At 42.2% G+C, this 12,233-nt stretch overlaps 1 protein-coding gene across 1 annotated transcript in view; it reads right to left on the minus strand.

The window, feature by feature from the left end:
• Positions 1–12,233, minus strand: part of Tprg1 (tumor protein p63 regulated 1) — a 127,438-nt gene that overhangs the window by 59,427 nt on the left and 55,778 nt on the right. Inside the window, exon 4 of the mRNA NM_001108320.1 lies at positions 2,233–2,409. Coding sequence (NP_001101790.1) covers positions 2,233–2,409 — 177 coding nt within the window. The remainder of the gene's footprint in view (positions 1–2,232; positions 2,410–12,233) is intronic.

Here is a 12,233-nt window from a genome sequence, read left to right on the forward strand (position 1 = left end):
TAATTATATAATATTCAAGAATTGATTTTATTTAAGAAACTATTCCACCTAGTAATGTCAAGACTTCCCATGTAAATGCTATCAAATATTCTACACGGAATTAAATTACTCATAAACAAAATCTACTAGAAAAATAAAGGCAAGAATATTTCTTAACTTACTGTATGAGAACAGCACAATGCATATATTAACCTCTGACAACACAAAAATAATAAATGACAGACTAATTAAACCTGTTCTGTGCTTTGATGGGCAGAATAGAATAAAAATGCAGAACTATCCGGAGATGTGTAAGGCAGGGGATGTATGATGCAGGTGCATTTCAAACCACCAGAAAGGTGGACTACTGAATGAATCATGTAGAAAAATTTAGCTGGTTGAATATTTCCCTACTCAAGAAAATTTCAGACAAAATAACAACTTAGCCATGTTTAGAAACTGAATTATGAACTCAAAACATGGAAACGTATATCATAATTCAATTCCATATCGTACCTTCCTCAAAAAAGACAAATTTCCAAACCCTAACATAATGATAACTCTTACGCTTAAGAATCAGGGGCCTTAAAATAATGTTATAAAGCTGTAAGTGTTGTGATACACAAGGACAAAGTAAGTACAACGTACACAGTAGAAGAGATACATTCTGACACACAAGCATCTCTTCAAACCAGAACAGACAAATATTTCTCTGATATAAATGGTCAGGTCATCTTACAGAAAAAGATTTTCCCTTCTCATTTTTGCAATGCAAATTAAATGACAAATGATTTCTTTAATCTAGCTGCCTGGCAAGGTAAGAAAGTTTCATGACATTCAATGAACTAAAGGCTATCCTCCTGTATCAATATTTATACCTCATTTGGTAGGCATTTGACTATCTCTGTGATTCAAGATTCACTAGACTTTAATCTATCAAATCCTACCCCTGGAACTCTAGGTTACAGATGTCTTTGCAAAGTTATGCAAAGTCCCACAGGCAAGAATATTTACAGGAGCACAGTTAGCAATGGCAAAGCTATATATCCATCATGAGAAGCTAACTAGGTAGGTTTAGACAGTAACACTCTGCAGTAGTAAAGACTGAGGCTGATCTTTAGCAGTAGAGAGTTTAAAGATGTATACACAGAGACTTTTTGGTATATCATGTCTGTAGACAACCTCTTCAAAAGTGGGAAATAAATTAGTGGTGTCCATGTTAAAAAAAAAGTTTGATACAAGATCTAAAGAAGAAATCAGTGGTCTTAAAAATAAATATTTTGTAATGTTTAAATATATCTCAAATGTATATTATTATTATTTTAAAACCTCCTGTTCTAAAAGTCAATAAACTAAATGAATTAGTTACTTTCTATACCCACGAAAAAAATCAAATTAAGGTCAACTTTTTGGTAGGGTAAGCTTTGGTGAAGAAAACTATATGCTTGTTCAAGGTGTTCTCAGATCTTGGAGCACTGAATGTGCCAAACCTAATACCAGGTATGCAATAAAAACCAGAAATGTTGCCTACCTTCTGTGAGTTCAGAGTTTATAAGAAGAGCTCACCTTCACCCATTGGAGAAGATGGCCAGCCTATGGCTTATATCTGTTATATCTATAAGGGTTGGAGAATACATGTGCTTCCAAGATCAACACAACAACTTTCCCAGGTCAACACTCCTCCTCCATAGACCTCAGGTAGTCTCTTGTTAATGGTCTGAGCCTATTCACCTCCCTGGAGGAGTTTGAAAGAGCTACAGAGTTACTGGCTATATTGAGATCTGTCCATCTTGTTTTACAGAACAACATGAATCACCACCATATCATATGCCACCAACCCAGCCTTACTCTCCCTCTTGGAATACTATAACTATCTCCCTGTCTGGGTAACTCCTACCCAACAGCAAATACTAGCTCAAGTGCTTCTCCAAGGTCCAAGGAAACCTTCTCCGATTGTTTGCCATGTGACTTGAGAAGGAAACTTTCCTTTTATTCTAATTGCTCTCCCTTCCTAAATACATTTAGCTATTTACTTAGGTTCTTATTCTAGAGTACCGGTTTGCTTTAAGTCACATCTGCAGTGTTTAACATCAATTAGAAGCTAACTTAATACTTTGATGAGCTAAATGGAAAGATTTCCCTTCCTCTCTGTTTTCTTCTAGCCCATATTACTCAATTGACCATTGTTACCGGTTTCCCTGCCTGTGTCTGCCTTGCCTCACAGCTTCTTCAAGTCCAGAGCTTTATACTCACTTGTCCAGAGACATCCCTGGGAAAACAAACTTGCCCAGGCAGATGCGGCAGATGGCACTCAGGGGAACCTGTTGCGTCTGCACACAGCTGAGCATGATGAAGTCATATTTGCAGATCAAGAGGGTCTTGTCCGTGAGTAGCAGGATCTTCTCTTTCTCGTTGTTCCAGTGATCAATCCTGAAGGACCAAACACAGGGAAAAGGAAATTACTACATAGCCTCTTGAGTACAAATAACAGGGTTCTGTAAGACATCAGGCAGCACAGAGAAAAGGGGGCTAAGAAGTACCCTACTGACACCCTTTGTCAGTCTGCCCCAGGTATAGGAGATGAGGGAAGAAAAACAGAACAAGCAAACAAACAGGGAAACAAATGTCTTCTGAGCACAGGGTTGAAGATGCCTCCCATTAGATAAACTCATTGAGGAAAGCAAAGTCTGCATCATCTTGGCCTCAAGTCAGTTTGTGTTTCACACCCTCCCTGCTCTCCAGGAAACCCTCCTCCAATGATGCCTGCAACTCAGGCTGTACCGCAATGCCCTGTCCCTACCCAATAGCTTACAGTGATCTCCAGGAACCATTATCAGTTATGCGGTGATGAAACAGAGACTTAAGTGCAGACCGTCATGACCTAAGCCCACCTCACCACATCCATCTGGCAAATAGATAACCAAGAAAGTGAACAGCGGATGCTTGGTGAGTATAGACTGACTTGATTTGCTACTAAAGTGAGAGCTGTTCGGGGCGCATGTGAAACATTTCACTGTGAATAAGAATCCTGGAAGAAAACAGGAAGGCAATAACAACCGTGCCTTCTAAGTAAGAGAAAGTGATTTCTGCATAGTCTCCATATTCTTCAGCTCCTGCCTGTCCATCTAATATATCTATCAGGATATAAGATGTTATGACTTATGGGCCTGGAACAATGGCATAGCAGTTAAGACCTCTGATTACTCTTCCAAAGGACCTGGGTTTGATTCCCAGAACCCACATGGTGGCTCACAACCATCTGTGGTTCCTGTTCTATGGGACATGACGCCTTCTTCTAGCTTCTGTGAGCATCAGAAACATACATTGTGCACATACATGCATGCTAGCCAAATATGCATGTATATAAATATAAGTTAATTTTAAAAAGCCTTTCTGACTTATCAGAATTGTTTTAGTGTGTGCTTTTCACTAAAAGACTGAAACACTATTTTATCTATATCTCAGTTCTGACCACACATAATCAACAGAGTGATGGTTATGGGCACCACGTTCCCAACATTACCTGAGCAATAACCATGGGGGAGATCAGAAAATATAAACTGAATGGTGTTGCTCCCTTTACTCTGCTGCACGGTATCCTTTTAACTTAGGATCAAATCTAAGGCTTCTAAGACAAATGACAGACCTCTATACGGCCTGGACTTTTCCCATCATCCTTCAGTCAGTACAGAGAAAACTCAATGTCTCAGTCATGCTTCAAATGCATCAGTTTCTTAGGCTGTTTGATGAGCCTGGCCCTTTATTACACTGTCTAGGAGCACCCTAACCCTTTCTCTTCCCATATATATCTACACAATTTAGTTCTCATTTTAAATGTATTACAAACATATTGCACATTTATTGTATTTTATTACATAATTACAATTACCTATAATATATTATAATTGCATAAATATATTTGACAGTGAAAGTATAAAATCCAACGTGAATCTCTACAGTTCTCATTCTAAAAGGCAACATTAATTATGGAAGCTCATCAAATTGTAAAGTCTTTGGGTCTGGCATATTTTATTGCCTGAACTTTTTAATTTACGTGATTTCTAAGAAAGAATCATATACAAAATGTTTAGCAGTGGGTACCAAAAAGTCACTGGCCGGGCTTAATAATTACTGATTACAGAAGGTAACGTAATTCAAGTAAGTATGGGCTATCCACCGTATTTGTAAGAAAATGCATGGGGATGTGTGTATGTGTGTATGAATGAAATACAAGCGTGTCTGAGTAAATAAGTGGATGTCAAACTTGACTTTGGATCCTTTGTGGGAAATGACTACATGAGTGAAAAATGTGAATTTCTATCACTTAATAACCCTGTACGATTGGACTTTAAAACTTCCTTTGACTTAAGTAGCTTGTCTCTGAAATGGACACAAGACTTACCTCGTTATTCTGTGGGGAGGAACATGGGAAATAACTCCATTAGGGTTCTAAACCTAGCAGTGCTTAGGGGTGCTGTGGACACAAGTCACTAAGGGGCTTCGGATGACTGACTCCATATGCCACCTTCTTTGTAGTATTAGGATGGGAAAGAGGAAGTAACAAGTGCATCCATGGCAGAAGGAATGGGATAAACATGAAAGAGGAAGTTAGAGGTGATGGAAAATAGTAGGAGAAACCGAGGAGGAGCAGGCACGGAATCTGAGCCCATAGCACAATGGCCATGGTGTGTTCATAAGTATTCACTTTCCATGTGCCCACAATCCTCTGAAGGAAGTTATATGCACAACCATTCAGCTAGAAAATCAGGTCAGAGTCACAATATGGTGGAAAGAAAGAGCCTTGAACCCAAGAGGTCTCTCTGAAGTCTTGGTTCTGTGGTTTTCACCCAGGCTATACAAAAGCAACATTCAACTCCTTCTCTACTGAGAGATAGTTCTTGACAGCTAGCTTCACTTGTTCTGTCTCAGGAACATGGAGACTTCTGAGAAGTCTGGTCAGCTAGCTACAAAAACTTCGATAAATAGATTCTATCTACTTAGCTGCCTAATAAGCCAGACTTGCTTTTAGTCTGAGAAAAACAGAAAAAGAAATAGAGAAAAAAAAATTCAGCTTTTGGTTGAATGGTTTTACTGAAAATGTCAGCACTCCATAATGAGATTTATTTTAAAAGGTAAAGGATTCTGGGCAAAAGGAGAATTCTTTTTAGGAACACAGCATGCTCTACTGTGACACAGACTCTGCATAATTTATATGTGGGAGTGTCTCAATTCAAGTAAACACTCAGGCCTATAAATAGCTCAGGTCACCAGATCCAGCCCCAAGGTGGCGGTGTTTATTTGGACTTGAGTCATATCGTTACTTCTTAAGGAACTCATGTAAACACAGAACCACATAGTCCCAATACTAATACTCTTGAAGTTCAGATGGCAATAATAACAAACATAGAAAAAGGAATAACAACCACACAGAACTGCTGTTGCTTGGGGAGATTACTAAGGCCTAGGACCTCAATGTTCCCCTTGACTCCCCACAATAACCCTATAGACTGAATGCAATCACTCCTGTTTTAAAGATAAGCCATCGGAAATGGCACACTCGGTATGGTACACACATATACATAGGGCCCTGGAACCAATATTGAGGCATTCAAGTACGGTTTAGTTTCGGCTGTCTCCCTAGTGACACCTCCAACCTAAGGACCCTTATTATGCATGGAAGTGTGCTCAAACACCTCTCTAAGTAGATACGTCCCCACATGCTACCACCAGAGCTGCGCTCTCTAGCAAACGTCTTCAAACGTATGTGATTCCCAGCCATGTCCTCTTGCACTGGACCTCCCCCTGGGCAAGAACTTGCAATCCACTTCTGCTGGCTTCAGTCATTGAAATTCTTCTTTGCATGTAACAATCCTAACATTTTCACTACAAACTGTATCTAAACCACCCCTTCTCTCCACCTCCACCATCACCATCCGTGACAGGTAGACTGATCTCCATGGATTGAACAATTGGCCACATACATTTCATATATACTTGGCTCTGGTGGCCATCCAGACCTGTTTTACATCCTCAACCTACTTCATCGAAAGCATTCCTGTCCTGAGTTCCAGTCCTGTCCTGTCATGTGCTTATTAATTGCTTGCCTGCCTGCCTGCCTGCCTGCTTGCTTGTAGAAAAATTTCCACTCATTCTGCTTAAAAAGCTTAAGTCGTTTCCTGTGGCTCTCATGACAAATGCCAGAACAGGCTGGCCTTAGACTTTTGAGAACACTCTCCCTTTTTCTCCTATGTTCTGGAGTTCCAAACACGTGCCACCATGCTTAGAAAGTGACACATTTTAGCCCTGCTCTGCGAGCTCAGCCTCTGTCAGCGTCATTGCAGGCCTTTACTGCATTCTTCATCTCTGGTGCCACTGACGTTTTTCTGTGTGTTTGTTCGGGTTCTAGTTGGGTTTTGCACTGCATCCTCTTTAAGAGTCTTTGTACGTGTTGTCCTTTTACAGGCTACGATTTTGGTTGCCTTTGTCTAGGTAATGCCTGCAGACTAGGTAAGCCACCCCTGCTCACTACAGCATACCCTGGTCTCTGAGAACACGTCTAGTCTTTCTAATATGCACAGACAGAGCCCCACTCATTCCTTTTTCCCGGGTGGAATCTTATGGTTATTTTTATGATTATATAATTTATGTCTCACTCATCTTGTACAGTATGTTCATGCTGTTCATGCTGTCTGGGGATTCCGATCATGATTTTCAGCAAATCGAAATATCCCTCCCCCATAAAAATAGAACATTAAAAATATCAGTACATTTTGGGAGAATGCTCAAGCCATAATAATGAGAAAATAAGATGTAAAAGTGAAGTACTGTAGGCATCAAAACCTTCACATTCGTTATTATTCTGGAATGCTGCATTTTCAAAATGATTTTTCTTTTCATGTGTGGTTTTATTTACTGGAATTCAAATTATTTATTTTTTACATGTTTATATGTACAAATATATGTGTATATATATGTGTGTGTATGTGCATGTTTGTGTGTGGTTTTGTTTACTGGAACTCAATTTATTTATTTTTACATGTTTATAGATACAAATATATGTGTATATATATGTGTGTATGTTTAAGTGCATATATAGAGAAAATGGATGTGTATATGGAATTTTATAAACACACGCATACACACAAAGAGAGACAAATAGAGACAGAGAGAAACAGGGAAAGACAGAGAAAAGGGGCAGAAAAAGACAGAGGCAGAGAATATTCATGTATGTCTGCCATGGGCACATGTACATGTATGTTCTTGCATGTAGAGGTCAGAGGTCAAAATCAAGTATCCCCAGTTGCTTCTCCAATTTCTTTTTTGAGGCAGGGCCTCTCACTGAAAATGGAGCTCACGGATTGGCTGGAATGAATGGACAGAACACGGGGGGGGGGGGGTTGTTCCCTCTCTTCCCCCCGGTGTGGGATCTTTGGGTGCCACAATGCCCAGTTATATGGGTCCTGGGGATATGGACTTGGCGCATCATACATGCAGAGCACACACTTTAATGACAGTTCTTTCCCTAGCCACTAAAATGGTTACTTTTTTTTTTAACTTGGGTATTTCTTATTTACATTTCGATTGTTATTCCCTTTCCCGGTTTCCGGGCCAACATCCCCCTAACCCCTCCCCCTCCCCTTCTTTATGGGTGTTCCCCTCCCCACCCTCCCCCCATTACCGCCCTCCCCCCAGCAATCACATTCACTGGGGGTTCAGTCTTAGCAGGACCCAGGGCTTCCCCTTCCACTGGTGCTCTTACTAGGATATTCATTGCTACCTATGAGGTCAGAGTCCAGGGTCAGTCCATGTATAGTCTTTAGGTAGTGGCTTAGTCCCTGGAAGCTCTGGTTGGTTGGCATTGTTGTTCATATGGGGTCTCGAGCCCCTTCAAGCTCTTCCAGTCCTTTCTCTGATTCCTTCAATGGGGGACCTGTTCTCAGTTCAGTGGTTTGCTGCTGGCATTCGCCTCTGTGTTTGCTGTATTCTGGCTGTGTCTCTCAGGAGAGATATACATTAAAATGGTTACTTTTAAACTTAGAAAATATTTGCATTTCTCTGATTGATAAGGTTGCCAAACAGTTTTTTAAAAATTATTTCTTAGCCATTTTCATTCCCATTGCAGGCTTTCCAGTCGGAGCTAGATCTGGTTCTTAACTGAGGTTGTTTGGTGTCTTGGAGTTTTAAGATCTTTGTGTACTCCGGCTGTTAACCCATACTGGATGCACAGCTGACAAGGCTTCCTCCCGCCCTGTGGACTTCTTTACTTAGTTGATTGTTCCCTTGGCAGAGAAAAAGCTGTTTGCTCTAGGATTTCCTATTTGTGAAATTTGGGGAGTGATTCCTGAGCCCAGGAGGTCCTGGCTTGAGATTTCATCTCATGCTCGATAGAGAGGCTAAGATGAGGGGAGACCTGATAAGGGAGTTCAAGCTGGTGCAGCCACTATAGAGATTGATGTGAAGAATTTTCAAAAAACTAAAAGCAGACGCATCATAGGATCCAGCTATGCCACTCCTGGCATATACCCAAAGAACTCCATATCCTATCCCACAGACACTCGCTCAGCCTGCTCATTGAGCTGCGTTCCCAATAGCGAGGAAACAGAAGCAGCCTAGATGTCGGTCAGCTAATGCACAGCTAATGAAAATGTGGTACATATGTACCATGGAGTTCTATTTACCTATCAGGAAATTAAAATTTCCGGTAAGCCGATGAAATTCCAAACCATTATACAGAGTGAGATAACCCAAACCCAGGAAGACGAACACTGCATAGTCTCTCTTATCTATGAATCCTGGCTCTGGATCTTTGGGTTTGAGCATATAACCTGGACCAACAACGGAAGCCAGGAAAGGAAAACAGGATCACTGTGGGTGAGGAACTCTAGGGAAAGGGATAGAAGGACTGGGTACTATGAATGGGGGAGTGGAAAAACTGGAGGAGGTCTTAACTGGAGAGGAGGGAGGGAGGGAGGCTAACACAGAAAAGGGGGGAGGGAGGAGGGAGGGCAGCTAACATAGAGGAGGGAGGGAGACTAACATGAGCATAGAGAAGGGGGAGGGAGGGAGGCTAATGTGGAGGATGGAAATGGGAAGGGAGGAGGGAAGGAGGCTAACACGGAGACTGGAGAGGGGGGAGGGAGGAGGGAAGCTAACACAGAGGGTAGAGAGGAGGAAGAGAGGCTAACAAGTCTAACACAGAGGAAGGGAAAGGGAGGGGTTGTTGGGTGATATTGAGGACCAGGGTGACTGTCTCATAATAATGTCTTCTGGACATGACAGATATGCTGTTCCCATGAAATCTCAACAGTACACCTCTGTCAGAAGACCTTCACGGACCTCACGAGGCGAGAGACCAATAGGCTGGGATGATGAGCCACAGACTGGATGCTGAAGGAGGCAGAAGCTGTTCATTGTCCCCAGGGAGGAGATCCCAATCCTAAGTAGTGAGCTTTGAGCCCGTGCACAGAAGGACAGCAATAAGAGGATTCCGCCATCCCCGCCCCTTTGTACACACACATCTGAATAGCTCATTAATTTGAAAGGGAAGGATTGGAGGAACATGTAAGGAGTTGGAGGGGGCTGGGCATGATGTAAATATGGTGTGCTCATTTAAAAAGAATTCTCAAACAACTTTCAAATAAAATAAAAACTAAGAAAATTGAATTAAGGGGCTGGAGAGGTGGCTCAGTAATTAAGAACACTAGTTACTCTTCCAGGGGACCAAGATTCAAACCCCAGTAACCATACGGCAGCTCCCACCTGTCGTAAACTTCAGTTTCAGGTGATCTGACATCCTCACATAGACATACATGCAGGCAAAATGCCAATGCATATAAATTAATAGTCAACAAATCACTTAAAATGTTGAATTCAAAGACAGGAAATACAAACTCTCCTTCAAGTTCCCATTTTAAAAGCTACCTGTTGCAGGGACCCTCACCCCCAAGTGGATGTCGTTTCTTCAACATGTCTTCAGTACCTCTCCTATGGCCCTAGTCACAGTTGTCTCTCTATGACAGTTTATTTATATGCTGATCCAACCAATTGCTCACCTCGGATACTGAGCGGTCTTTTATCTAGTGCAGAATCTGTACCTCATTTATTCCTGGGTCTCTGTTCTGTACCCAGCAAGGTCTCAGAAAACACGAAGAAAAGACCAGAAGGAGACACATGACCTATCTCCCTCTGTGGCACACGAACCTCCCTGGCATCACTTCCTGTTTGCCAGTGTTCCTCAGCACCAGCATTCCCTTCATCTCTGGCAGGTTGAGAAGAGACTCTGTGACTAGGTTAAGAGAGCATGTGAGAGCTCCAGCGTGAGCTTCCTGAAATGACGAGATTCACCAGCAGAGGGCAACAGCGAACTAGCAATGACAGGCCATACTACTCCCGCAAGTTAGGCCAGTATTCCAGTGACTCGGGTCATCCCAGGTGCCCCTCCTGCAGCCCAGACCTGTGCCCAGTGATACTTCTGTGGCTGAGTTGTTCTTTTGAGACTAGAAAATCAATTTGTTGTTTGTAAATGATCTTCTAAAGAAGAGTTTCTTCTAATGTTGTCTCTCTTTGTGTATGTGGATGTGTGTCTGTGTGTCTCTGTGTGTCTGTGTCTCTGTGTGTGTCTCTGTGTATCTAGCTCCCTGTGTGTTCATCTCTGTGGGGGGTGGGTGTGTGTAAAGAGAAAGAGAGGGGGCATACCTATAACTTAATACAGACATTTTTCTATTTTTCCTGATGCTTAATAAAGCTACTTTCTGTGATCTACAAGTCAAATTAAATATGCTGCTCAAGCCCTTGAAGAGCAGAGGAAGACAGCAGCCTGGCTAGCCCAAAGTCAGCAACGCAGGGAGAAAACACTGAACCATTCATTCCTCACTCATTCCTTGAGCACCCACAAGGTTCTAGAGCCCAAAGAGCATCCAATTTTGGGTTTGGTCTTCAAACACAAACAGATGAAAACTACATGGCATTGGAGCAAAGCATCTGCACCCCGAGTTAAGTGGAGTCTTGCGAAATGTTTAACTAAATCACCCGCATACGTTTCTTTCAGTCACTTGGTTAGCTTTTCTCTAAGGCACTCCAGTTTGTTTAAAATGGGAGACCCTCAAAAGAAACATGGTTTCTAATAAAAATCCAATACCTTAAACTTTCCCTATAACCAGGTCTCCAAACCTAACTGCTTATGATTCCCTTGTGTTTCCTCACTACCCTGAGCCATTGCACACTGGACTCTGTGTCCCTCCTTAGGGATCCTGAGAAGGTCTTATTGCCCTGACACACACTGCTCTGTGTTTTGAGAAGGAACACATACAACGAAGAACAGCACGGTGCCCAGTGGTATGATGTGACTGGAAGAAGGTACCTCAGAGCCACAGGGGTAAACTGTGGTCTTATGGTTCCCTACCCACTGCCCACAGGGCTGAGGAAAAGAAGTGTCTGGCACCTCTTCCATGCCCTGGCAGAAGGTTCTCTTAAAGCATGCCATTTCTACAGTCTGGGAAAGATCTGAGTGCTGGGAAGGCACAAGCTGAAAAATCTGGATGACATTTTCTAAGGTGAAAAAGAGAAAAACTCAGGCGAATTTATTTCTTGAGTAGATTTTTTTTTAAACGTGCACCTAATATTGGGCAGGTGAAGCATGCCCACAACGAGCAGGTAGGAAGGGAAAGGAACACAGCTCAGTTGATAAACTGCTCCCTTTGGAGGCACAAGGACCTAAGTTCAAGTCTCAAAACCCATATAAAAATGCTTTCCATGGTGACATGTTCTTGTAATCCCAGCACTGGCATAAAGTCAGGCAGATCTGTGGGGCTCTGATAGTCCACTGGACAGACAGTATATCCCACAGTCAGAGTTCTAAGCCAAAGAGAGTCCCTGTCTCAAAAAAAAAATCAATGAAGATGGATGGCACCTGAGGGTCAAGTCTAGTTGACAGTCCACACACACACACACACACACACACACACACACACACACACACACCTTCACCAGACAACATTCACACATAAAGATAAGTAAACTGAGTCACAATAAACTGGTGTTGCTTGCTCAAATCAACCCTTATGTCAAAGCCTTGAACCCAGGGTAATGGCATTAGGAGGTGGAATCATGAGAGGTGGTGTACTAACTGGTTTTGTGTGTGTCAACTTGACACAAGCTGGAGTTATCATGGAAAAAGGAGCCTCCCTTGAGGAAATGCCTCCACGAGATCCAGCTGTAAAGCATTTTCTCAATTAGTGATCAAGGGTAGGAGGGCC

Source organism: Rattus norvegicus, chromosome 11 (genome assembly GCF_036323735.1).
Source record: "Rattus norvegicus strain BN/NHsdMcwi chromosome 11, GRCr8, whole genome shotgun sequence".
NCBI classification, from domain to species: Eukaryota; Metazoa; Chordata; class Mammalia; order Rodentia; family Muridae; genus Rattus; species Rattus norvegicus.